At 59.0% G+C, this 26,608-nt stretch overlaps 2 protein-coding genes across 4 annotated transcripts in view; one reads left to right on the top strand and one right to left on the bottom strand.

The window, feature by feature from the left end:
* The window catches only part of CRMP1 (collapsin response mediator protein 1), a 47,386-nt gene extending 29,969 nt beyond the window's left edge, over positions 1–17,417 (top strand). For both annotated transcript variants that reach the window (XM_037046080.1, XM_037046090.1), the window contains exons 5-14: positions 1,787–1,848; positions 3,770–3,850; positions 5,903–5,971; positions 7,312–7,432; positions 8,320–8,476; positions 9,725–9,866; positions 10,119–10,289; positions 12,188–12,367; positions 13,185–13,350; positions 16,420–17,417. In XM_037046080.1, coding sequence (XP_036901975.1) covers positions 1,787–1,848; positions 3,770–3,850; positions 5,903–5,971; positions 7,312–7,432; positions 8,320–8,476; positions 9,725–9,866; positions 10,119–10,289; positions 12,188–12,367; positions 13,185–13,350; positions 16,420–16,511 — 1,241 coding nt within the window. In that variant the 3' untranslated portion in view covers positions 16,512–17,417. The remainder of the gene's footprint in view (positions 1–1,786; positions 1,849–3,769; positions 3,851–5,902; positions 5,972–7,311; positions 7,433–8,319; positions 8,477–9,724; positions 9,867–10,118; positions 10,290–12,187; positions 12,368–13,184; positions 13,351–16,419) is intronic.
* Positions 17,418–17,693: 276 nt separating this feature from the next.
* EVC (EvC ciliary complex subunit 1) overlaps positions 17,694–26,608 on the bottom strand; it is a 45,002-nt gene continuing 36,087 nt past the window's right edge. Inside the window, exons 16-21 of one of the 2 annotated variants that reach the window (XM_037046065.1) lie at positions 25,899–26,043; positions 23,959–24,070; positions 21,804–21,930; positions 19,866–19,941; positions 19,102–19,213; positions 17,694–18,976 (exon numbers count right to left, since the gene is read on the bottom strand). In XM_037046065.1, coding sequence (XP_036901960.1) covers positions 18,895–18,976; positions 19,102–19,213; positions 19,866–19,941; positions 21,804–21,930; positions 23,959–24,070; positions 25,899–26,043 — 654 coding nt within the window. In that variant the 3' untranslated portion in view covers positions 17,694–18,894. Of the gene's footprint in view, positions 18,977–19,101; positions 19,214–19,833; positions 19,942–21,803; positions 21,931–23,958; positions 24,071–25,898; positions 26,044–26,608 lie in introns of those variants that run through there. The other variant, XM_037046072.1, reaches the window with a different exon arrangement.

The following is a 26,608-nucleotide window of genomic DNA, read 5'->3' as shown; positions in this document are numbered from 1 at the left end:
CCTCTCCTTTAAAAAATAATGAGCACACCTTGACCAGTATGGCTCGGTTGGTTGGAGCAGCGTCTCATAAACTGGATGCTGCAGGTTCGATTCCTGGTCCGGGTACGTGTCTAGGCTGCAGGTTTGGTCCCTTGTCGGGGCTTGTGCGAGAAGCAGCTGATTGATGTTTCTCTCTCTCCCTTCCCCTCTAAAATCGATCAGTTTGTCCTCAGATGAGGAAAAAATAGTAATGATGAAGCATTTAAGGCCATGAATTTACCTGTCTTCTTGGTTTTATTTGTTTGTCCCTGAATCTTTTAAAAAAAATCTTGTATCACATTATTTTTTAAATTTTATTTCTTTATCTTTAGAAGGGAAGGGAAGGAGAAAAGGAGAGAAATATCAATGTACGGTTGCTTCTCATTCGTCCCTTGCTGGGAACTGGCCCCTGCTGGGAACTGGCCTGCAACCCAGGCATGTGCCCTGACTGGGAATCGAACCGCAATCTTTTGGTTCGCAGGCCCGTGCTCAATCCACTGAGCTACACCAGCCAGGGTTGAATCTTTTATAACATGCTGAACTTTGGTGTTTGTATTTAAAAAAGGGTTTATCTTTTTTTTAAGAATTTGGTTTTTTAAAAGATCATATTTATTTATCTTCAGAGGGGAAGGAAAGGAGAGAGGGAGAGAAATATCAATGTGTGGTTGATCCTCGTGCGTCCCCTGCTGGGAACTGGCCTGCTACCCAGGCCTGTGCCCTGACTGGGAATCGAACCATGATCTTTTGGTTCACGGGCCTGCAGTCAATCCACTGAGCTACACCAGCCAGGGGAAAGGGTTTATCTTTACAAGGAATATAATATCACTTAATTGCCTTATCGTTTTTATTTAAGCCTAATTGATTAATTAGAAATCAATACATTTATGTTAGTCTCTGCATATTATTTTTTCTTTTAATTTTTCCAGAACTTTTGGCAAAGGAAATTTTTGTGGCCGAGACTTTTTGTACAAGAAAAGATTTTTGGCTTGTCTTCACTATTGCTTCATATAAAAGAAGTCTGGTCCGTTTCATCCTTTTGCCTTGAATTCTTCATTTTTTTATCAAAATGTTTTCTGATTTCATCAACAAATGTTAATTGCATAGTACACATTACGGGTGTGCGGCATGAATAATGTATGAATACAGTCCTTGTCTTCAGGCCACTTGAAGGTGAATTAGGGTCAGGTTCTCCCTCCTCCTCCCCCCTCCTGTCTGCCTCCCCGTCTCCCGGCTGCTCTGCCACCCACTTTCCACTCCGCTTCCGGAAGAATGTTCCAGAGACGGGAGGTCTGCTCACGCCACTGCCTTTAGCGGCACTATCGATGGTGTGCGGCTGCGTTGTGAATGTACCGAGTGCCCCCGAGTTGCACCCTTCAAAATGGTTGTGACTTTGACTTTCGTTGTTTGTATTTTACCATAACAGGGGATTTAAAAACACACACGCTGCCTTCGCTTCAGCCATGGGACACTTTCTGGGACCTGCACATCCGAGGCCCCTTCATCTTCCTGCTGGCAGTAGCCCCACACACGCCCTCCTCCCTCCCATTTCCCCTCCCTTCTCCCTTACTCCTCCCACCCCACCCCTCTCCCCCCTTCCTTCCTTCAGATTTAGCTTGCAGGGGTACCCCCAGGCCGGGCATGCGCCCCCGTGAGCTCTGCCTTACCCTTCTACCCTGGCCGTTCCGCTCTGTGCTGTGATCATCGATTTACAGGGAAGACGTGCTTCGTTTCCCTTAAATGCACTTTCTGTTCTCTCTGTCTCAAACAGGTGTCAATTCCTTCCAGGTGTACATGGCCTACAAGGATCTCTACCAAATGTCCGACAGCCAGGTAGGCGCAGCCACACGCCTGCTCTCCTCGCTGGGCAGGAGCAGCCGGGGCAGAGCTCGGGGGTTGAGTCCTGGTTGTGACGCTGAACTGCCATGTGGCCTCGTGTGTCAGAGTCCCTCCTGGGCCTGTGTCCCTTTCTGGCTGCCAGTGTGAGGTGGAGCGGGGACCCCTGCGTGGGGGCTCCCACACCCGGCTCACCCTCAGTGTTACCTAAAGAGCTCATTAAGAATGCAGACTCCTGGACCCTGTTGTAGACACCCAGGGTGGGGCTCAGGAGTCTGTGTTTCCTGGGAACTCCGCCCTCGATTCTGGGGCTCAAGCCAGGGTGGGGACCATTCCATGAGCTCTGACCCAGGAGGAGAGCTGTGGCCACCCCCCACCCCCCCTCCCCCGGGCTGATTGCAAGCTGCCTCCTTTCCCGGTCCTCTCGTTGGTGCGGCATGTGCCTCTCCCACCTGGCTGACGTCAGGCCATCCTTACGGGGAGGGAGTGAGCTGAGGAAGATGACGTTCTGTGTGGTACACGTGCGGGCCTGCTAGTTAGCGGGCACCTGGTCTCCCTCCAGTGGGACTGCTGGCTTTGTTCTGCCATCCTTGCCCTGCCCACTAATCCTTAAGAATATGGGGCATGCCCTGGCTGGCGTAGCTCAGTGGATTGAGTGCAGGCCTGCAAACCAGAGGATTGCGGTTTGATTCCCAGTCAGGGCACATGCCTGGGTGGCAGGCCAGTTCCCAGCAGGGGACACACGAGAGGCAACCATACATTGATATTTCTCTCCCTCTCTCCTCTCTCCTTTCCTTCCCCTCTAAAGATAAATAAATAAAATCTTAAAAACATGGAATACGGGGCGTGGATGCTGCAGCCAGGTGGCTTAGCTGGGAGCCCAGGCCTGGCTGTGCGGTCGGGGGCCACTTTCCTGACTGCTCCCGTGCTTTTGGCTCAGGGGCTGCTGGAGGGTGAAATGATTTACTACCAGTGACACTGTAGGACGGTGCCTCTGGGTATTAATTAGCTGTTAATCATTGTCACCACAGAGTGTGACATGCCTGGGAGAAGCACCTGTCCTGCCTCCGGCACAGACGCCCGCAGTTAGAGGAGGTCTTGCTCCGAGGTGCCCCCCGGCCTCGCAGGCAGCCCTCCTCGGGCTGAACGCTGCTTCGGCTTCGTGGAGAGCGCAGCACGCGGCATTCCATATCGCCGTGATTTCCACCTGTCTCGTTCTAATGTCTGCTCCCCTGAAGCCCCGTGACAGAGGGCGCCCACCCAGCAGGCTTTGGGTGCAGGTCCTGGGAAGTGCTTCACGCCTCCCAGCATCCCCCCACCCCCGCACCTGCTGGCTTTGGCCCTCCCGCGTGGGAGGGTGGGATTGCGGCTCCTTCGTGGGCCGGGGAGGACCTGGGTGCTGGGCAGGGCCTGTGCTGGCTGAATCCGGGGACGCTGGGCAGGTGATGTTATCCGAGTGTTAGATTATTGGAGAGCAGGCCCCCCTCCCCGGCCCCCCATGTTCTGTCAAGTGACGAGGGTTGAAGTTTTGTGAAGAGGCTCATCTCCTGAGGTCTGTGGCACCGGCCTGGGCAGGGTTAGCTACACAATTTCAGGGAAACGGAAAAGGACTTCCCAGCACCAGCTGTCACCACCAGCAGGCACTACCATGGCACAAATGCGAACCGAGCCAGCGGGGGTGGGGAACGGGCTCCAGAGGGAGGGTGCCATCCAGCTGTGCCGGGACTTCCATCAGTTCTGCCCCACCCCGGCCTCCTCAGGGTCAAGGTCACTTGTTGCTGATCCAGACATTCCATCGATTCGCCGGAGCTGACTAGCTGCTTCTGTGGGGGCCTCGAGTAAAGGCGGTGTGAGTGGAGGGGCTGCCTTCGCCGGTGGTCCCGCTGCTCGCCTCAGCCCCCCATCTCTCCCTCCCTAGCTGTACGAAGCCTTCACCTTCCTGAAGGGGCTGGGAGCTGTGATCCTGGTCCACGCTGAAAATGGAGACTTGATAGCTCAGGTGAGTGCCGTGCACCACCCCCCCTCCCCCGCCCCCACCACACCTCGTCTGCTTCTCCGTGTCGTATGACAGAGGGGGGCGCAGGTGTGGAGCAGGGAGGTGACTAGACTGCGTACCAGAGGTGAGGCCTGCACACCCCACCTGCAGCCAGGCCCCTGGCAGGCCCCAGGGTCTGCGCACCTCGGTTGCTCACCGGTCCCACAGGGGTTATAACGTTACTTACCCTGCACACCTTGAGGGGCTGGTCCTTTGCCTAATCTGCACGGGCAGGGGACTGCACAGGGGCACAGAAACCAGGAGTCAGCTCACTGGGAGCCTCTTAGACGTTGCCTGCCACACAGAGCTCAGGTTTGCCTGGCTTTGAACTTGGTGAAACGGAACCGTGCATCATCCTCTGGCTGCGCTTGCTCAGTACTAGGTCTGTGAGATTCGTCCCTCCTGTTCCACGAACCAGTGGCTTCCCTTTCACGTCCCTGGGCTATAGTTCCGCTGTGGGAGTCGGTCAGAATGTATTCTCCGGGGGATTTGGGTAGTTTCCACTGGGGGGAGGCTGTAGTGCACCAAGCTCCCGTGACCCTGCCGGTTCATTTACACACACGTTCACACCTGTTCATGTGTCCCCGGGAGTGAGATGGCTGGGTGGTGGCCGTGTTCCTCAGTGTCAGCAGCTACTGCTGAACAGTTTTCCAGTGAAAACAGAGGACCCACCTGGACCCCCTCGCTAAGCTTCACATCCAGGGCTTCTTGGCCCCGCCCCACTGAGAATGTCAGAGTTCGCTCCCTGGGCTCCAAGAGTCTGCTCCCTTGCGTTGGTCTGCTCTGCAGCCTCCCAGGTGTGGCCTCTGCGGTCTCCTCTGCATCCCCTCGGCCTTTTCTTCCCCTTCAGTGGATTTCCGGGGGAGCAGGAGTCCTGTGGGTGTTCGGCCCGTGGTCTTGTTCCAGAGACCCCGCTCTTGTCTTTAGGGGTCTGTGTTTTCCTCCCCTCTCCATCTGTCCCTCCCTCCCCCCTTCCCAACAGAAAGAGTAACTGATGTCCCCACACAGGGCTCTGTCCACCTCATAACACCTTTATGCACGCACCCCCTCCAGTAGCTGGAACTACTCTGTTGCTCACTTAGACCCATCCTGCTGTTAGATCTGGAAATCGCTTTCAGGTTGTCTCCACCGTGAGCTCAGGCTTGATAACCACGGAGGCGGTGGGGATTGCGGGTTTGTCCGTGGGGGACCCAGCCTGGGGCTCCTGGGAAAAGCGACGGCCCAGAAATGGCACAGGTTAAAATTAGCGCCCACACGGCTGATATCTTTGCAAAGGAAAAAGAAAATTTTTTAGGGAAATGAAAGTATTCTTGGGGTGAGAAAACCTCAGAGCAAATGGGCTTGAGTCTGGGCTGTTACCTTAGGGAGCCACTTCAAAGTTACACGATGAACTTGAGGCAGAGGCCTCCTGCTGGAAAGGGGGCCGGTTTTGGGAAGGGGATCTCTACTGTGTAGAGGCCTGGAGAGCCAGCTGCCAAGAGAGGAGCCCCAACCAAATGCCAGGTGTGGCACTGCCGTTTTACACACTCGGCCTCACTGACTCAGGGCGGGAACTTGGGGACGCAGGCACTCTTGTCCCCAGAGTGAGGAAGAGAAGACTGAGCCTTCAGCAATGGCCCTGAGTCACAGAGAAGGGCCTGGAGTGGGACTCCCATGTCAGAGAGCTTCCATCTGGATGTCACCTGTCTCCCCAAGGGAGGGCCCTGTGGCAGAGGCTCAGAGCCTGGGAGGGTGGGGGTGGCCTTTGAGTTCACCTGTTACCCCCACCCCTTCTGGCTGGTCCCAGGGGATTGTGCAGAACCCAGATGCAGTCCGGGGCGGCCCAGGGGAAGGGGGGCAGGTGCAGTGGGGAGAAGCAGGGAGCACCGGGTCTCCCGGCCCAAGTCAGAGCCTGTGACCCCTGCCTCTCTGGGCTCCCCTGTTGGTCCTTCTGAGGGGTGGGAGTAGGGGTCGGGGGAGTGGCCCCTCCCAGCTCTGATGTTCTGTACTCACTGATTTCTTGTTCTTGTCTTTCAGGAACAAAAGCGGATTCTGGAGATGGGCATCACAGGGCCCGAGGGCCATGCTCTGAGCAGACCCGAGGAGGTAAAAGGGCCCTGCATGGGGTACGACCCTGACAACAGCTCGCCCGATGCTGTTCGGGCTGGGACAGCCCAGCCAGAGCACCCCCCCCGTGCCCCTCTTTGAGGGAAGGGCCAGCACACAGGGCTCTCCTGGGGTCTGCCTGTGACTCCAGGGCCCAACCAGCTGCAGGCCAGGCTGAGGCGCCAGGGAGGGGCCCTGCCCCCAGAGCCCAAGAAGCCCAGGAGTATCACACCAGGCCCCAGGGACAGTCAAGTGTCCACAGTGGATAGGGACGTAGGACTTTGTGTGTTTGATGTGAAGGGGGAGCCGCACGTCCCAGGCCTCCTGTCTGTGAGACGGCTGCCCCGCCCGCTGCCCGCTGTGCTCCCGAGACTGGAAAACGGCGCACTCCCCTGGGAGTGGCAGAGTGTGTGAGCGTGTGCTTGCATGTGAGCCTGTGTGAGCATGTGTGTACGTGCAAATGGCACATGCACTGTGTGAGAGCATGTGTGTGCACATTGTATGCATGTGTGGGAGTGTGTGCACAACTGTGTCTGAGTGTGTAGGGTGGACAGAGGAAGGCAGGCAGGGTACCAGGGAAGCCTTTGAGTTGAGGGTGTTCCCTGTGTCCTGATTATGTCACATCTGTCCTCCCAGACCTCCACTCTGGGCCTGGGCCATGCCAGGCGCCTGGGGACACAACTCCAGTAGACAGACCCCTCCCCCGGGGCTCCACACGGGGGCGCCACAGCATATGAGCTGCTGGTGCCTGGTCCCTGGTGAGAGGTCAGGGTGGACCAGCCGCGGTGCTCACAGACTCAGGCCTCATGACGCCCCTGCTGGAGCTGCGTCCCAGCAGCAGGACCGCACTCGGGCAGCACAGGCTGGGAGTTAAAAACAGAGCTGTGCAGAATGTAACTGGACCTTTTGTTGAAGAAGGGCCAGCCCAGAGGGGCAGAGACCCAGCCCGGTGGCCGGCGGGTTTGGCTGGGGGAGGAGGGGGAGGAAAGGCATGCTCGGAGGCACAGGGGCTCACGTACGTCAGGCATTTATGTAAATGACCGACCACCTCGGGGCCCGAGGTGGCCTTTCGATGCTGTCTAGTTTACCCCCTCCTAACAGAACATGCAGAATTCTTCCCAGTGGTGTAAGGACGTAATCCCGCCATCCAGTCCTCTAACCAAATCCACTCTGGCTTAACATTTTCTTTCTTTTTTTAAATCTACACCATTTTTCCTTCCTTCGGGGCAGTAGGGTTTCCTCTGACCACATGTAAGGAAGGTGGGAGCCCTGGGGACCCGGGGTGGGGGATGGCGGCCCTCGCCCCCACCTCCAGTGACCGGGGTTTGCTGTGTTCCCAGCTGGAGGCCGAGGCCACGTTCCGGGCCATCACCATTGCCGGCCGCGTCAACTGCCCCGTGTACATCACCAAGGTGATGAGCAAGAGTGCAGCGGACATCATCGCCCTGGCCAGGAAGAAAGGTGGGCTGCCCAGTGCCCCGTCTCCTGAGGACGGGGTGTCTGGCAGGTTCAAGTTCACCAACAGAGCCCCCACCCAGGGCAGGGACTCGCTGCCTGTTGCCGAGCCCGAGCCCTGTGGGCCTCCCACATGTATGGGAAGGGAAGAAGGGGCTGGTGGTTTTAGATCTGAGCCCTGAGTCCCCATGTGCGGTGTGGGGCCTGGGGCAGGGGCATCTGAGTCGTGCTGGAGCGGGTGATCACAGCCGCTGCCTGCACTGCCCAACGCCAGCGTTGCTCTACGGAGGCACGTCTGGCCCCTCCCGGGAAGGTGGGTGGGTGGGATTTCGGGGCGGTGGGTGCTCAGAAAGCAGAGGGTTGGAGGCACAGCCAAGCCCCCTGGCGGGGCTGGCTCTGAGGCACGTCACAGTTTCTAAGGGGCTCCCACGCACTGAGCTACAGGTGCCTGCAGATGTGACTCAGGGTAACTCACGTGGTCTTGACTTGTTTCCCCTGTGTCACGTCCTCAGTCCCCAGCCTCCCCAGTCCTCAGTCACCTCCCCAGTATGACACCTGAACTTGACTCCTTAGTTGATGACCTGCTTCTGGTGGATCCCCGGATGAATAGCGGGATACGTCTCCGTGCCTCGGTTGACCAGGCTGTAAAAAGAGATCGTAGTCCCGTCCAAATCCGAACGGCACGACTGATCCAAGCGCTTGCTGTGCGCGTCAGCCGGGCACTGGGGGCCGGGGGGTGGGCTCTCTGGGGTGAAGCCTGGGAGAAGGACGGGTGATTTATCCCCTTTGGCCGATGTATTTTCTCCAGCTGAGATCTCCTACTTTTTCACATCAGCACCTCCTAGGAGAGACCATCCACTCTTAACCACTTGCGTCTGTGTTTGTCCCCCAAGGCCCCCTTGTCTTCGGCGAGCCCATCGCGGCCAGCCTGGGGACCGACGGCACCCATTACTGGAGCAAGAACTGGGCCAAGGCAGCGGCGTTCGTGACCTCCCCTCCCCTGAGCCCGGACCCCACCACGCCTGACCACCTGACCTCCCTGCTGGCCTGGTGAGAGCGAGGGGGGGGCTCCTGGGGCTGAGGGCGAAGGGCGGAGCCCGGTCGCCTCAGACCCTGTGGGCCAGGCCTCAGGCTGCAGGTGGGGAGGGCTCAGCCTGCAGCTCCGGTTGGTGACGAGGGGGCTCAGTGGCCCTTCCCTTGCCTGCGGACCGCCTCCTGCTCATGCAGCAACTAAGGAAGCACCTCTTGCCTGTGCCCCCCACAGCGTGGGTATTGGGGAGCAGCCAGGGTCAGGAACACTGAGGGCCGTGCCTCTCTGGGCCGGTCTTACCACCTGTAACACCCCTCTGGCTGGCTTGACCTGTCAGCAGAGCTGGCAGAGACAGTGTGACAAGGGCCTGAAATTTCGGACTCACGAAGTGGCCACTGGGCTGTGCTGCCTGCACACAGTGGGAGCACAGCCACAGTCACCACTCCTGTGTGGTTAGCCAGGCGGAAATCTGGTTCCCCCCAAAGGTGCGAAACCCTGGCCTTGCCCAGCCACCAGCTTCCTCGCTGTCGGCAGCCCAGCGCCGGGTGGGCAGCTCCAAGTCCAAAACGGGCCCTGACCACAAGGCTGCTGCCCCACAGCCAGGGGTTGGCAGGACACCGACCAAGGGCTCTGGGCTCTGGCCACTTCTCACCCCCTTGGCTGTGGCCATCCTGGCTCTGGCTGCCGCCATCTCTCTGTCCCGACAGGCCTTTCTACTTCCAGCTGCCCCCTCCGTGTCCCCATGTGTCACCGCCTGCTCCCAAGAGGCACCCAGATATTTCAAAACCGAAATCAGACCAGACCCCCACCCTTCCTGGGGACCCCCAGGGTTCTCTCCTCACAAAGCGAGAAGCACAAGCCTCCCCCATGTCCCACAGGCAGAACCTGATCTGGCCCTCACTCCCCGGCTGGCCCCCAGGACCAGAGCATTTGAGGGCAGGATAGCCTGGCCCATCTTCTGGCTGGGTCCCTCCCTTCCAGGTGAGGAAGAGGAGGCTGGCCTGGGGAGCCTTATCCAGACCAGCCCAGAGCCAGCACTAACCTAGAACCTTCTCTCCATGCCCAGAGCTCCTTCCAGTTGGCAGCCAGACACCACAGCCAAAGGACCTTCTGATGTCACTCCCTAGTGTCCATGGTGTGGCCCACGCCCTCTCCCCACAATCTCTCTAGGGTGTTAGGTTCAAGTCTGGCTTGAGCGCCTGAAGTTGAGATCTGCCCCCTTTACCCTGAACTCAGCTTTGAACCCTCCCTGTTTTTGTTCTTGCCAGTGGGGACCTGCAGGTCACAGGTAGCAGCCACTGTCCCTATAGCACTGCCCAGAAGGCGGTGGGCAAGGACAACTTCACTCTGATCCCCGAGGGTGTCAACGGGATCGAGGAGCGGATGACCGTGGTCTGGGACAAGGCAGTGGTAAGGCGGCACCCCATTGCCCCTCCCAGGAATACTCTAGAAGCTTGGGCCCCGTGACACTGGTAAGATGCTGTAATGGCTGTTACGCAGATGTCAGCCTGCCTGTGAGTGCTCGAGGCAATCTCTGCTCTGATGAGGCAGCTGGGCAGAGGGGGGAGGTGCAGACTTCTCACCAGGTTTCTGCGTGTGCCTGTTGTCCCTGCTCCCAGCCTGTTACGGGATGGTCTTCTCATCCATGCCTCTTGCCCTCAGGCAACTGGCAAAATGGATGAGAACCAATTTGTCGCTGTCACCAGCACCAACGCAGCCAAGATCTTTAACCTGTACCCCAGAAAAGGGCGGATCGCCGTGGGCTCGGACGCCGACGTGGTCATCTGGGACCCCGACAAGGTGAAGACCATAACAGCCAAGAGTCACAAGTCGGTAAGTCCTGGTTAACCCCTGGCAGCCCTGGTTTGGGCAGGCGAGTCTGGCTTTGCAGTCATTTGGAAACATCTGGTGAGACACGGTTTGTGAAGTTCGGAGCCAGGCTGCTGCGATGTGACACCAGGGGTGACGCAGTCACTCAGGTTCCCCGCCAGTGGCAGAGATGAGGTTGCATCGGGATTGGCTTAGAGGCTGGCACGGGCGTGTGCCGTCTGCTCCCTGCCCCCTGCCCCCACCCCCGCCCCCGGTGCTTGTGGAAACTCTCAGATTCACAGCCTGAAGGCACCGGCTCCGGTGTCTGTTCTCAGTTGAGCTATGGACCAGGAGACGCTTGGATCTGGTTGAGAAACCCCTGCTCTGTCTGGTGCCCACTGCTCAGCGGCGGCAACGGAAGGGGCTGCCCGGGAGCAGGTTGTGTTTGTGCACATCCCGGAGGTGGGGGGCGCTGCCCTCGTCCCAGGCCCTGAGCCTGGGGGCTGCGTCTCTGCTTTCCATCTCTCGAGCCCTGGACCCCTTCCCTCGTCCAGCAGACCCGAGGATGTGGAGAGACCGCAGACAGCCATCCCCGGAACCCGGCCCGTAGGAGTGCAGAAATGCGAAACTGTGCCACAGCAGAAATGTACACAGGGTTCACATTCACTTAAAAACAGACCCAGTCTGGCCTGTAATCAACCAGGTGCAAATTGTGACGGTCAGATGTGTTTCCTCACTTGGGCCAGGGACTGAGTGCCAGGGGTTCCTAGGAGGCTGGCGAGCTCAGCATCTTGCTGGGAATTGAAACTGGCACCACCTTTTTGGAGGGTGGACTCATCAAAGGCCTAACCCATTTACCCTTTGGCCCCAAACTCCACCTCCAGCAAGATGGGCACACCTTCCATGTGGGCACACACAAGGGCCTTTCGGCACGGTGTGTACCAGCAGAGCCAGGGAAGCCACCCATTGCTCCTCCCTGGGACCGGATAAGAAACCAGTAGTACATCCCTGTGGTGGGATGTGGTCCAGCAGGCTAGTGAACTAGAAGCACGTTTAAGCCACATCCATGTGCTGATGCGGACGCTGCTGAGAGAAGGCAAGGCCGCAGAGAGCGCTTGCCACTCCTGAGACCGGGGTGCGGGCTCAGAAACTCGGGGGTGCAGAAAAGTCTGCCTGAGGCAGCGGTCTCTGGCCGAGGTAGAAGAGGGGCTTTTTCAAAAGCATGCCATTTCAATCTTTTGAGTTTGCTTACTAGTACCTGACCCCCTTTTAAATAATCAGAAGCAGTCGGCTAGTGCTAGCTGTCCTCGCTTTAGGAGTGATGAGAGGGATGTGTAGTTTAAGGAGGTGTCCTTCAAAGTGGAAGGGAGGAAGGGAGGAAGGAAATGTAAGAGACCCCCCCATTGCCGGAGGGGTTTCACAGACAGGAAACCTTGCAGCCCTTGCCCCCCTGGCTCACCCCTCCATGGCCCACGTACGGTCCGTTGGTCTGAGGCCTTCAGGGTGTAATGATTTGGCAATAGGCAGCGAATGCCTTAAAAAAAACAACTCATGTCCCTTGGCTCAGTAATTTAATTTTAGAAAACTGTCCTATCCTAAAGAAAACACGTTGTTTAAAAAGACACAGAAATGCCTGTTCTGTTCAGCTCAGCCACGGTGCCCAACTCCTGGGGCCCCATTCCATTCCTGCCTCGTCAGACAGTATCAGTTTGGTTATAGACACCCCCTCCCCAAATGCCCAGCAGCGAGGGGTTGGTCATGCAGATGAAAGGCAGATGGTGGGACGTCACACAGCCCAGGGGAGGCATCTTTAGGGGGGAACCCTGGGGAGCACCCGGGGTCTGAGTGGCTCAGGTCACTGTCCGGGGCCTCATGGCGGCTGTGCAGTGGCCGTGAGGGCTCAGTGGCGCTGTCGCCGGCAGGCTGTGGAGTACAACATCTTCGAGGGCATGGAGTGCCACGGCTCCCCGCTGGTGGTCATCAGCCAGGGCAAGATCGTCTTCGAGGATGGCAGCCTCAGCGTCAGCAAGGGCCTGGGCCGCTTCGTCCCGCGCAAGCCCTTCCCGGAGCACCTCTACCAGCGCATCAGAATCCGGAGCAAGGTGCGCGCCCCCAGCCCCGGTGCACGCTGCAGTGTCCTGCCTGCTGCTCTGGCCGGAGTCAGAGCCGGACTGCAGAGGCCCCGGGGCCTGGCAGACTGTACAGGGGTGTGCACACACGGGGGCGGGCGGGTGCTGGGTGCGGCTAGCCAGGGTGCACATGCTCAGCACCCGCTCTTTGTGGTGTCTCGACCCTCTGGCCAGGGATCAGAGCCCTGGAGCTCAGTGCTGTGAAGGACTGACCAGTCCTCGGCCAGGAAAGTGTGGAGCCTGCAGCATGGCCGTTCAAGTGAAAATGCACGGCCCCTAGCAAACTGGAGGGTGGCCATCACCCTCCTTCCCCTTCCATTCTGCACCTTTCTTTCCCTCCTTTCCTTGAAGAGTCTTACCATTGACCTTGGGAGGTCAGAGGCCGTGGAGCAGGCTCGACCCATCTGTAGTCCAGCTCAGAGGAGGAGGCGTGCCCATACCTCAGATAAACTCCCACTGCAGGGCGCTGTCTTCCCTCATCGGGTCCCTGCCATTGCCGTGGCGACCTGCCTCCCACACCAAAGGGCCGGTGTTCGCCAGAAAGCCCACCTTGAACACACGTGTGCCTGTGTACATGTGTGCGCATGTACACATGCCTGTGTACACATGCGCATGTCTTTATGTGCAGGATCGTGTGAATTGTGTGCACCTGTGCACCTGTGGAGTATGTGGAGTGTGTGGGTGCGTCCATCCCCGGGGCAACCCTAGGTTGCTGTCCTGCCCCCAGGGCCCTCAACCAGCAGCACAGGTGTGCCTCGTCCCTCAGTCCCCCTCCCCTCCCTCCATTCAGGTCTCTGGATTGCAAGGGGTCCCCAGGGGCATGTACGACGGCCCCGTGTATGAGGTGCCAGCTACACCTAAATATGCAACTCCCGCCCCTTCTGCCAAATCCTCGCCTTCCAAGCACCAGCCTCCGCCCATCAGGAACCTCCACCAGTCCAACTTCAGCTTGTCAGGTGAGGGGCGCAGCAGCCGAGGCTGCCGGGGACCCACACTCCTGTGGAGAGGGGCGCAGGGCCTCTGGCAAGCAGCGAGGAGGGGACCATGGGCTGCCCCCTCCTCCTCTCCTCTGGGCAGGGCAGTGCGGGCTGGGGGAGGCCAGGAAGCTGAGGGGGCCCATGGGCCGCATAGAGGCACCGGACACTGGCTTACAAAGAGTCTGCCTAGAAATTGGCTCATCCTGAGTCCGCTTGGGGACGTTTTTACACTTTTACCCATGGAGCTAAGCACGGCATGGTGATGGGGCAGCCACTGCCTTTCGCCTGTCCCTGTAGTTTATCACACGCTCTTCGGACTCGTGGCTCGTCTCCAGAGCAACCCAGTTTGTAGGCTGTGGTTATTCTCACTGCTTTAAAAAGGAAACGGCAACCTCAAGAGCTTCTGTGTCAAACGACTGGGGCTTGATGCTCAAGCTGTGTGTGTGGGCAAAACCAGAAGTTGGCGCGGTCCCTCAGACAGGGAAAGCCCTGGGACACGTATCTGCAATTTCTCAGGATCGCCACAGGGGAGCAGGCACGCACATGTTGGGAACACAGAAGTGGGTGGGGTCACCCTGCAAAGTAACGGAGGCGACAGGCTCTGGGAATGTGGTGATGAATAAACCCTCAGTCTATTCTGGGATCAGCAGACTTTTAAAAAAAGATTTTATTTATTTAATTTTTGGCAGAGGGGAAGGGAAAGAGATACAGAAGGAGAGAAACATTAGTATGTGACTGCCTCTCATGCACCCCCTGCTGGGGACTTGGCCCACAACCCAGGCATGTGTGTTGACTGGGAATTGAACTGGCGACCCTTTGGTTCGAAGATGGGAGCTCAATCCACTGACCCACACCAGCCTGGGCAGCAGACTTCTTAAAGGGCCAGATAGTGTTTTAGGCTCAGTACACCAGGCTATTACAAGCTATGAAATGGACATTAAAATGCAGCCGTTCAGAAATGTAAGACTTATTCTTAAATTGTGGACTCCACGGAAACAGGCGGTGGGCTGGGCTTTGTTGGGGCCCCTCATCTGCGGACCGCTGGTCTGGCAGGAGTACAGGACCTCGAAACAGAAAGGGGGGGTGCTGGGCGGAAGAGAGTGGAGGGGCGGAGAGAGGATGGAATGTGGATGCAGGTGGTGGGCATGGCGGACCTTTCCTCCATCCGGGGCAGTCAAGCTCGGTGACTGTGCAGTGGGGACACAAACGGGGGGCCTGTGGTCCAGACCACCTCGCTTTCCAGGAGCCTTCTGTGCAAGAGCAGCTTATGCACTGGTGTGCTTCTGGTGCTCACAGAGCGCCAGTGTTTTTGCACAGACAGACCCGAAACACAACTCGAGATTCTTATCTGACACTCAGTGAGCAGAACAGAGGTTGGACGCCGTGCCGGGAAACACCACCGGGTGTGCGAGCCACCGTTCTGTTCTCAAGTCAGCACCCAAGAAAAGCAGTGAGGCAAACTGTCAGCTGGAAGGGCCACGACCTCCCTGGCTCTCTGAGGCCACTGGCACTGCCTGGGGCCAGCCTCACAGCGGTGTGGCAGTTGACTTNTGGTGACTGTGCAGTGGGGACACAAACGGGGGGCCTGTGGTCCAGACCACCTCACTTTCCAGGAGCCTTCTGTGCAAGAGCAGCTTATGCACTGGTGTGCTTCTGGTGCTCACAGAGTGCCAGTGTTTTTGCACAGACAGACCCAAAACACAACTCGAGATTCTTATCTGACACTCAGTGAGCAGAACAGAGGTTGGACGCCGTGCCGGGAAACACCACCGGGTGTGCGAGCCACCGTTCTGTTCTCAAGTCAGCACCCGAGAAAAGCAGTGAGGCAAACTGTCAGCTGGAAGGGCCACGACCTCCCTGGCTCTCTGAGGCCACTGGCACTGCCTGGGGCCAGCCTCACAGCGGTGTGGCAGTTGACTTCATTAGGTGTCAGCCACGTCGATGCCTCTGGCCACCAGGAATGACCTCACAGCCATCCTTTTACCCATCTGTGTGAGGTGACGGTGCCCAGGTGTGATGTGTTCTGTGGCACGGGGGTCCTTTTGTCCTGATGGGTATTTTCGGAGGATGTGACGTGGAGCCAGGAAGGTGCAGGTGATCACGAGGGGAAGAGGTGGTGAGTGGAGGCCAATTTGGGGGCCTTTGGGAGGTTCCTGAGTCACCAGGAAGACACTGTCTACTAACCAAACGAGGAGAGAAAACCCAAGCGGACACTCTGATCCATGTGCCCCAGGGCTTACCCCAAGCACGCAATGTTGCGGGCAGAGGGGCCCCTGCTCCTACTTTTTGGAAAAGGGAGTGAGGCCGAGTGAGGGAAGTGCTTGATTACAAACTGCTCAGAGTACAGGCGTGAGTTGTCCTGGAGCCTCAGTCCCCCGCCTGGACCCGGAGCCTTGCCCCAGCACCCTCCTTCACTTATCCAGCAGTCACTGCCTGTCTGTTCAGTAGGCACTTCCTGCGCACCAGGCACTGGGCTTGCTGCGGGGCTGTTAAGTCTTTACTGAACTGCAAGGGTATGCACGAGATTAGAGTGGCTGGTCGGCTTTGCAGATCTAGAGTAGGGACCGCTGCCTCCTTTGGGCAGATCTGCCCCTGCAAGCGAGGTGGGTGATTGCGGCTGTGAGCAGCTCACACGCACATGCACACGCACACACACCACACACAGAACACCTTTGGAGCATCGGGCCCCGGAGACAGACCTCAAGGTGTATCCCCAAGAAATGTGAGCTGAGCCTCTGATTTCCCTTTTGGAGTATCGCATACTGTAAGCTCTAAAGCCCGTTCCTGCACACAGTAGGTCCTCCACTGATGGGTGCCCACCTGTCTCAAGAACGTAAAGCCAGACAAGGAGCACTCGATGCGGGAGGGTGTCCCAGGGCCCGAGGGGGCACCAGGGAGAGAGGTTGGGGTGCCTCCCCAGAGGCAAGCCTGGGCTGGGTTGAGATGAGAGCTCCGTGTCCCAAAGGCCAGGGGTGTGGGGGAAGCACCCGGTCCTCAGGAGCACCCAGTGGAAACTGTGACAAAGGTGGTTGGCTCTGTCTCTTTCAGGTGCCCAGATAGACGACAACAACCCCAGGCGTACTGGCCACCGCATCGTGGCGCCCCCTGGTGGCCGCTCCAACATCACCAGCCTCGGTTGACCAGGGACGAGTGGACGAGCTAGAGTGAAGGATTCTGGGAAATATGTCCATTCCTACCCCCATCAGTGGTTCTCAGACCCCCAGTTTTACGTGGAGCTGCTGGGGGACACAAGAGTGAGGTTCTTTCCTTTCGCGTTTAGGAAGAAGTGGTACTAGTGTGGTATGTTTGCTTGGAACCCCCTGGCCCCAGAGTTGTGTGTCGCTGACGCCCGTGCCACGTGTGGCGTCCTCCTCGCCCTCCTTAGTGAGCACAGGTCCCGCGTCCTCGAGTCCGCCCCTCCCGCCGCCCGGCGCCGGGATCCCGGGCGGCCCCTCCGCACCCTCGTAGCTGTTCTAGGGTAGTTGATGCATGTTACTGAGTTCCGTATGCAAGCCCGTGGGGGCCCCTGACGGACATCGCTGAGGACCAGTGTGGACCAGTGTGGGCCAGTGTGGGCGCTGGGCCGAGACTGCCGGCCCTTGGGGCAGCCCCCACGCTCCGGGGTCCGCACTGCAGAGAAGCCGCCCCGCCCCGCCGACATCTGTGACCTCTCAGGGCAGCTTGCAGAAACGTCCTCCGCGTCTGTGTCAGAAATGCTGGTCTCCATGGCGTGTGTCCCTGGCATGCCGTCCTCCCGGCCTCCATGTGCCCTTCCAGCCAGCTCTGGAGAGCCAGGCCGAGCCCGGGTCACACTCAGAACGGGGTCTCTCGTCCCCAGTCAGGGCTGCCGACCGGGAGGGTGACAGCAGCTTCTAGTTGCCCGTGTCCTCATCCCTCTGAGGAGGTCGGTGGGCAGTCAGATTTTTACAGTTTTGTACAAATTTTTCCTTTGTAATCACCCCCATTTTTACTTAACAGCTGACTTATTGTGGCTCTTAACTTCTGAATTCAAAGCTTGTGAAAAAAATAAAATGAATGGCCCGCTGGCCTGACTGGGGTGTTGTCATTTAGGTCGTTAGCAAGAGTTAGGTGCCCTAAGACCCACTCCTGTGGGCGAAGGCAACCACACCTACAAAGTAACACGATTATCCACGTGAGGTCGGTGGAGGCCGAGGCAGCCACAGTAATGCCATCACCACCACCTTCCCACCAAATCTGACATTCCCCACGCGGGAGCCTTCTGCCCCAGAATGCAAGGGCCAGAAAGAAAAATGGGAACCAGGTTCTGGAAATCCCACAGGAAGGAAGCTTTGTCGAAGATGCCGCAGAACAATGAGATGTTTTATTTTGCCACAAGGTGGGGCTGTTGGTTGGCTCTGGGAATCCCAGCTGGCGACTGGTCAGGAGGTCAGGGCTGGTGGATGCCATTATTGTGCGTTATTTCTGTTAAGGAGCCAGTCTCTCCTGCCTAGGAGCGTCTAATTCAGGCTAAGAATTAAAAACTCAGGTCCTAAATAGTCCGGAGAATCTCTGAGACAGCAGCTCCGGGAGCCTAGAGCCCACCATGTTCAGGGAATTTGTGGGAATGCCCAGCTCTCCATCGGAATGGCCTCAGATCAGTGAGGGACAGCCCCTAGGGACATCCGGCAGTGACTGGAGACATTTTTGGCTGTCATGGTAGGGGTGCTACTGGTGTCTGGTGTGCAGGGCCCAGGGGTGCCGCTACACATCCCATCATGCACAGGACGCTCCCCTCCCCAGAGTCGTCTCACCCAAAATGGCCACAGTGCCCAGGATGAGAATCCCTGTTTTTGATAAAAAGAGCAGTTTTCTTTCTGGGTGGGAAAGACCTCTCCTGGCAGTGCTCTGTGTGGGCTGGGCTAGAAGCTTCTGGACATTCTCACCATCCACCGGGGCAGTGGTGCCCCTGGAACATTCCTCGTGGTAAGGGGGTGCCGTCTGGTGCTGTCTGCTTCAGGGTTGTGGGGCCATGAGGCTTGGACCCCAGTGACCAGACCAGAGCTGCCGGCCGAGCTCAGAATGGGCAGGGGTGGCCCTGACCTGGTGGCAGCCGGAGGCCACAGTTCATGGGTGGAGGAAGGGGCTGGAAATGGAGGAGGAAAGCCTTGACCCGAAAACAGCAGCAATCCCTGGAGACCCTCTGCTCCCACGGAACTGCCCCAAGAGGAGTGAGAGCCTTGCCCTGCGGAGGGCAGGTTTCGGGGGCTCTGGTGTGTGGTGGTGGGAGGTGCAGACAGCCAGGAAGAGCCCCCAAGGGATGGAGCTGAAGGGGCAAAGCTCCCAAGGTGCCCAGCATAGGGGTGTCTGATTGTTGGCGGGGTCTGCCACACTCCCTCGAGCTTTCTCAGGCACTTGAACGTCTGTTCTCTGCCCCTCGTGACTAGCCCGTGATGGCAGGGAGGCCTGCCGTCTGCCCCCAAGTGGGTGGGCCCCCTCATGGAGGTGGAGGGGCCGTGCACTCCAATCGGGGCTTCTGTGTGACCCCCAATGAAAGGCCTTCAACTACAAGTTGCTTCTCCTCTTTAGCATCTTCTTTGAATTCTCACTGTCACCAGCGTCACTTTCCTGCTGGCTCAGCCTTTTGCTGCATGAAACACAGAAGAGACGCAGGTGGTCAGAACTTTGGTTCTGGGTCCATCCAGGCTCACACAGAAGCACACAGTAGGTGGTCAGCATGCAGCCACAGGCATTAAGCCCGGGCCCTTGTACCTGAGCGATGTTGAGGGGTGTTCCCCGAATGCAGGGTCGTTGTTGCTAGGCCCCCCGGGGTCCCCTCTCTGCCGTAGCGGGGGCTTCTTCCTTTTGGTCCTCATGGGCTTCTCTGTAAAAACACAGGGACCCAGACATTGGCTGTGACTTAAGGCAGGTGACGGCTTCTCTCAGCCACACTCCAGCCCCTCCTGACTTGAGAGTCTGGGCCAGGTGCACACTGGGCATCTCACTCCCATTCTACCCATTTAACGTGTAAGGAAGCCGAGGCCCGGGAGGTGGAGTGCCTTCCCGAGCCACACAGCCGTGCGTGGCAGAGCGGGGGTTCGAACTCTGGTCCTTAGGCTTCCTGCAGCCACCGGCTGACTGGAAGACTCCTGAAGCAGTGGGAACCTGAAGCTCGGACTTTACTTGAAGAGACCTGCGTGTTTTACACTTTCTGTCACTCTCCTGCTGCCACACCCTGTGATGGCACTGAGTCATCTCCACTTCACAGATGGGGAAACAGTCAGAGATCAGACTCAGCTGTGACCCGAAGGCCCAGGGGTTGGAGTTACTGATGGGGAGTAGAGGTCCCCAGGGGTGCCCCATGGAAGATGCTCATGGACAGATAAGGACCCGAAAGCCTCACGAGGGTAGCATGGTGCCCAGGGCCACACCGCTAGCCAGGGGTGGACACAGGACTGGAACCCCCATCCCCGGCCCAGAGAGCCCCCCACTGCAGCCTGCCACCTCCTACCACGTAACTGACGGCCCATGCTTACTGGAAGACGGTTTGCTTTCAGTGAGGGGCACACGAGCCAAGGCTGCCAGCTCGGAGAGGAAGCTCTGCTCGGCATCCTGCATGCAAAGTCGGGGTGTCAGCTGGGTCTCCTTGGGTGCTGCCGCCAGGGCAAGGCCCTCTGTCTCTGGGGTGGAGGAGAACTCTCCCAGAAGGCCCCAGGGTGGTCAGGAGCAGGGCAGAGGCCCATCTTGGGGTGGAGGGGGAGCTGACCTCAGCCAGCTCCTGCCAGGTAGCGGTCCCCCTCACCCCCACCACAGGGGCCACGGGTCCCCATTCTACAGAGGCAAGCACCGAGGGGAGAGGTGCTCACTGCAGGCTCTGCCGGCCCAGACCTCAGCCACCCCTCTGACCCCAGAGTCTCAGCTCCTACTGAGCTGAGTAGCAGTCCCAGCCTGCTTTAACTGCACAAAGCCGGACTCCATGACTTGTCAACTGTGGGGGCTGGGTAGTGCCTTACCCTCCCAGTGTCTCCACCTGTGGCCGGGGTCCTAGCAGGGACGTGCCCCTGGGGGGCTGGGGACAACGTGAGGAGGTACAGGGAGCCCTCCCAGCTCAGCGACCCCATGATAGGCCCTCGGTTCGTGAACAGGAGCCACTGTCCCTGACGGGGCTGACCCTCGGACAGGGGCCTGCCTTCTGGGGCGGGTGATCTTTCTCGAAGGTGGCCAGCTCGCTTCAGAGCCCCACTTCATCAGGAACTGCCTCAGCAGTCACACGCCGATGAGATTTTTCTGTGATGAGACAGCCACTGTCCGTCCCAATGCCTGAGCTTCCCGTGTGTCCTATATCAAGTATGAGCCTTGGTCTCCAGCAACCCTAAGTGACACCCTGCTGTGAGCCCTGACACAGAGCAGCCCGTGGTGGGGTGATGAGGTGAGGATCGCCCTGCGCCCACGACCACTGGACAGGAGCCGATCAGTGTGCCCAGGACCTGGCCTGAGTGGGAGCCGCAGACGCACCGAGTGGGATCCACTCTGCCCCGCAGCCTCGAGGCGCACAGCGCAAGGCCAGGCTGATGCATCGTCTGCTGGGGAGCCTCCGCAGGGGCCCGGGGCCCGAGGGGGCGTGCAGTCCCCTCACCAAGGCCCCACCGCTGACCTGGAGTCACAAGGCCAGCCTCCCGCTAATTCCACCTCTAGCGCACCGCCTGCCGGGCCCAGGCCGGCTCCCAGAGCTCGCACCTGCAGCTGGGTCTCCAGCTGCGCTTCCAGGAGGCCCAGGACGCTGGCCTTCCGCTGCCAGGCCTCCAGGCGCACGCGCTGGTGCAGGGTGAACTGGGCCAGGAACTTTCTCTGCTGCGCCCGCATCCTGGAAGAGAGAAGGAAGACCGTTAAGGCTGCCCTGGCCGGCAGCGGGGTCAGAGGCCTTTCCCAAGGGCCTGCTGTGTCCTGCAAATTAGTGACTGCAAGCTGACCATGAGCCCTGGGAGCTGTGAGAGAAGAATGGCCACGATTTACTGCGGCCACAGGAGAGAGGCCCTCACCCCGGCGGGCTCATCAGGAAACCCATTCACTCCTGGGGGTTTACAGAGTCTCAGGGACATTTTTCACTGGGTCCTCGGAGTGGCTTGGTGACCTCAGCAGGGCCGAGAGCGGGAAACTCGGGGGCGGGAGAAGCTCAGGGGAGCAGGGTCCCGCGGCTGCCAAGTGGCTGAGCAGCAGGTGACGGCTTCACTTGAGGTAAAGACTGAAATCCTGCGGGGGGGGGGGGGACTCTCCTGAAGGACGCCCCTGTCCAAAAATTGCAGGACCGCCCTAGCTGCTCCCTGTACACCAGGCAGCCGTTCCCTAGATGCCGCGTCTTTGAAACCAGGAGAATGGCAGCCCAGTCCCTCCGGGTGGCANCAAGGCCAGCCTCCCGCTAATTCCACCTCTAGTGCACCGCCCGCCGGGCCCAGGCCGGCTCCCAGAGCTCGCACCTGCAGCTGGGTCTCCAGCTGCGCTTCCAGGAGGCCCAGGACGCTGGCCTTCCGCTGCCAGGCCTCCAGGCGCACGCGCTGGTGCAGGGTGAACTGGGCCAGGAACTTTCTCTGCTGCGCCCGCATCCTGGAAGAGAGAAGGAAGACCGTTAAGGCTGCCCTGGCCGGCAGCGGGGTCAGAGGCCTTTCCCAAGGGCCTGCTGTGTCCTGCAAATTAGTGACCGCAAGCTGACTGTGAGCCCTGGGAGCTGTGAGAGAAGAATGGCCACGATTTACTGCGGCCACAGGAGAGAGGCCCTCACCCCGGCGGGCTCCTCAGGAAACCCATTCACTCCTGGGGGTTTACAGAGTCTCAGGGACATTTTTCACTGCGTCCTCGGAGTGGCTTGGTGACCTCAGCAGGGCCGAGAGCGGGAAACTCGGGGGCGGGAGAAGCTCAGGGGAGCAGGGTCCCGTGGCTGCCAAGTGGCTGAGCAGCAGGTGACGGCTTCACTTGAGGTAAAGACTGAAATCCTGCGGGGCGGGGGGGACTCTCCTGAAGGACGCCCCTGTCCAAAAATTGCAGGACCGCCCTAGCTGCTCCCTGTACACCAGGCAGCCGTTCCCTAGATGCCGCGTCTGCGAAACCAGGAGAATGGCAGCCCAGTCCCTCCGGGTGGCGGGGGGTGTAGTGGGGCGGAAAGCGGGCCCCTGACCTGGAGAAAGCACCCCCAATGCCTGGTGCCTGTGTGAACGGACACCTCCCCCCGCCTGTGCGAATACCCCCCTTCCGCGGCTGCCACTCCTCTGACCTTCGCCAACAAGAACATTCAGTCCCTCCTCCCCGTTCCCAGGATTACTCTCTGCCTTCTTCTCCGTTCTTGTGACCCAGTTTCTAAAAGGAGATGAAGTTTTCTAGACCTGAAGGCAGAAGCCACCTTTAGCGTCACAGGCAGCCACTCATGAAGCACACCTTGCTTTTGCTTCATGCTTTGTCCCGCCAGCGATAGCTTTCCTCTCTTCTTACTATTTGTCCGGCAAACTCTTACTCATCCTACAAAACCCATCCATGCATCCACCCATCCATGCATGGATCCACTCATCCACTCTTGTTCATTCATAAATGCGTCTCTGGCCTGCCAGGTTATGTGCTGGGTTTTGAAGACACAGGTGTGGGTAAGAGACTCATCACCCCGGCCTTCACGGACTCCGCCTGGGGCTGAGAGGACAGATATGGACCAACTGGCTGTGATACTGCTGAGGTTGGTGCTCTGGGCCTCAGTTGCCCTGGAAACCCGTCATTATTACCGGCGGTACCGGCTTTTCTCCGTTGAGGCAGGCCACGTGATGCCCCACACCGGGGTCCTCACCCTAATCCCTGACAGCTGTGCAGCTGATGCCTTCCATGGCGGTCAGGACTTTAAGGCTCGGAGATGGCCCTGCATTACCCAGGTGGGTCTCAGCTGTTGGAGTCCATAAAACTGAGAAGTCCCTCCATCTGGACGCGGAGATGCAGCGGAAGAGGAAGGCAGAGAGGTCCCGGTGTGACTGGGGTGGCGGGCAGGGGAATGGGCATGAACCAGAGAGAGGCCTCGGGGAGGTCAGGGGCCCCCGCTGACAGCCGCAAGGAAACAGAGACATTCACTTCTCAAGGCCCTGGACTCTGCCGACAGCCTGAGCAACCCGGGAGATTTCCCCCCTGACCTCCAGGCAGAGCCCAGCCGGCGGACTCCGTGTTGTGGCCGCCTGGAGCTCGGGGAACGCAGTGGTGCCCGTGGCTCTGACCCGCGGAATGGTGAGGTACGCTGCCACCTTGTGTGGCGTATGGTGGGCCACTGCGGAGGCAGCAGCCAAGACACCCGTCTGCCTCACCTCCTGCTCCCTCCCTGAGCTTCCTGGGTCACCGCCCATTAGCAACCTGCCCCCCCACCCCAGTCTCCAGGCCAGGGTCTGCTTCTGGGGGACCCTGAGGTTTGAGTGCAGGGGTGGTGCCGTGTCAGGGCAGTGAACAGTGCTTAGAACTAGAAACGACGCCGGGGCCACGCCCGATGGGCCCCCCGGGGGGGGGGCTCAGGCAGGGAAGGGAGCTGGGCAGACTCCTGGGGGTCTGTGCTGGTGGGGATGCTGAGAGCGAAAGCTGACGGTCAGGGCGAGTGTGCCTTCGTAGGGACCTCACCTCTGGTGGATGCCTGGGGATGCTTCACGAGTCCCACCCGCCACCTTGTCCCCCGATGAAGGGTAGCCAAGTTCTTGCTTCTTCCGCAGCTTGTAGTTCTCTGTCCTCTCTCCTGCAACACGTAACACATGGCGATCAGAGTGCGTGTTTGGGGGCTCAGCTCTGTGCCAGGGCTGGGGTGGGTGCCCAGTGCAAGGGGCAGCGGGACATGCCTGCTCCCAGAGAGCCATCGACGCCGGCCCTCGGTCCACCCAGGGGACAGGCGGGGTGGGGACGCAGTGGCTTCCATCACAGGCGGCTCCTGGCCGCTGTCTCTCCACCACCCACCACCTTCTTGGCCCGGGAGCAAGGGGAGGCTTGGGAGAAATGTCACGCTAAGCAGCCACAGCAAACAGCTGAACCCACACTGGTAGGGAGGACAGTCTGACACGTAGAGCTGTGGGTGGACAGACAGACGCGGGCACTGACGGATGCTTCCCAGGGGCCGGGCAGTATGGCCCCTGAAGTCTGAGGTGCCTGGGGCTGCCCGCTGGGACACGCTTGCCCGACCGAGGGCTGGGCCTCGCCAGCTGCTACGCCTAGCCAAGCAGCTGCCAACCTAACTAGCTGCCACCATTAACTAGCTGCCACTCCTAACTAGCTGCTATACTTGCCTAGTTGTCACAGTTAACTAGCTGACATAGAGCCCCCGCCGCTACACTGCCCCGGCTGCCACGCTGAACTTGCCTGTTGGGGGGCTGTTCAGCAGGCTGCCTACCCCACTGGGCCTGGGCTGTGTAGACCTTAAAGGGGGTGTAATTGGGTGACCCCCTGGGGTAGGACATTCTATGAGTTTTACATGCAACAGAATTTACGGAATGAAAAAAAGATAAGGCGTTAACATGGTTGGTTACGCTGAGCCACATTGTTTCAGCTCATTGTCGGCAACCCCCACATCAGAGCTGGGGTATCAGGGAAGGAGGCACTCAGAGCCGAGAGAATGCACAGAGGGCTGACCGGACCCTAGCACCACAGATGGGGAAACTGAGGCCTCGGAAGGGGACGTGAGCTCACTGGTCCTGAAGGTCCCCATCATAGATGGCTGTCTCTGGCTGGGTGAGATCAGCGCCCCGTTGGAAACCAGGATGCAGGTCTGCGGAGCTGGCGTATTTCTGGGTACGTCCCATGCTTTGTCAGAATCCAGGGTTCGAATTCCCCGGGACGAGGGGATGACAGAGACGCAGCTGAGCTCACCGACAGCAGATTCACCTAAGACCGCCGCCAGGACCTGCTGCCCGCCCGCCCACCCGTTCACCTAGGGACCAGGTCCCGCTGCACCCACGGCCAGTCCAGGCACAGCCCTTCTGAGAACCCAGGTGGACTGGCTCTGCGGGCCTGACGCAGGGAAGGGCATTGTAAGTGTGGCCTTCGAGAAACTTGCTGTCTGTTGTTACATAATGTCCTTGCTGGCCGTAGGGACATTGTCCATCCCGTCATGCAGGGTAACTGCCATGTACAAGAGCCCATGGGGAAAATTCTCTGGGTCTTGGGGACAGCACAGGGCCTCTGGCTTGTTCTTTCTCACGGTCACTGCAACGGCTCTCATTGAGGACCTTCCCACCGTTCTGGCCACCAGGAAGCCCAGAGCCAAAACCATGTCACTGCTAAGTAGGGCTCCAAGGACATTTGTCCCAGAGAGGGAGTGACCCTACCCTGACTCCACCTCCTTGTCCGGGGCTTGTCCTGATTCGCCCGCATTAACGAGCCCTATTGTGCTGTACCAGACGCTCCTGAAGTGCCTTTTTGGAAGCTTATGGGGGGCAAAGCAGGGGTTGAAGGAGCAAATGGAACCGGTGACAATGTAAGATTTCCAACACCAACGCTCGGGGGGGTCTGGCAGCCCATTCCGTCCCAGGCTCCGAGTGTGTCTGGCTCCCTGCCTCCCCGCGGGGAGCACGTACCCTGCAGGGCCCTCAGCTGCTCCAGTCTGTGCTCCTCGTGGTCCCGCACGGCCCTGTGCACCTGCTGGTAGTAGGGCTGCACCAGCTGCCTGACGCCTGCGCTGGTCACGTAGACGCTCTCCACGGCCGCCTCCAGCAGCATCCTCTGTGGGTGGGAGGGAAAGGACTTGGCCAGGGGTGGCACGCGGCGCATCCCCCTTGCCTGGGCTGGCATCTTGCCCAGTCCCCACCCAGACTGGCCAGGGACCAGGCGGAGAGCACCTGGTTGCATTAAACCAGTTGGTAAGACAGGGTGGGGCGGAAGTGGGTTTACAGTTGTTCACACAGGAAATAATAATACAAGAACAACTCTGTGTTTGGTGCGCTCACGGCTGTAAACCTGCTGTCGTCTGCCCTGTTCTATTTTCCTTGGTCAGGGACAGTCTCAGGCTGGGTGTGTGACCCTGGCCAATCAGGTGCAATATTAGGGAAAGACTGCTGGGGGTTGGGGGGGCTTCCCTTTCCGAATGTCGAGGTAAAGCCTCAGTGCAAGTGACTCTATCGTGTTCCTCTTCCCTCCTGGAATGCAGATCTGATGTCTGGAGGGTTAGTGGCCATTTTGAGACTATGAGGCAACACACTAGCCCTCAGAACAGGAGATGAGACAGTAAGAGCCGCGTGCTTGGTCATATCCCGGCGCCTCTGTGCCTGGAGCTCCCTACCTGCACGTT

The sequence above is a fragment of the Sturnira hondurensis genome, unplaced genomic scaffold, assembly GCF_014824575.4.
Source record: "Sturnira hondurensis isolate 20B ecotype Veracruz unplaced genomic scaffold, ASM1482457v3 Scaffold0000780, whole genome shotgun sequence".
Classification (NCBI taxonomy): Eukaryota; Metazoa; Chordata; class Mammalia; order Chiroptera; family Phyllostomidae; genus Sturnira; species Sturnira hondurensis.
The sequence above is the reverse complement of the archived record's forward strand: the minus strand, read 5'-3'. Positions and strand labels throughout refer to the sequence as shown.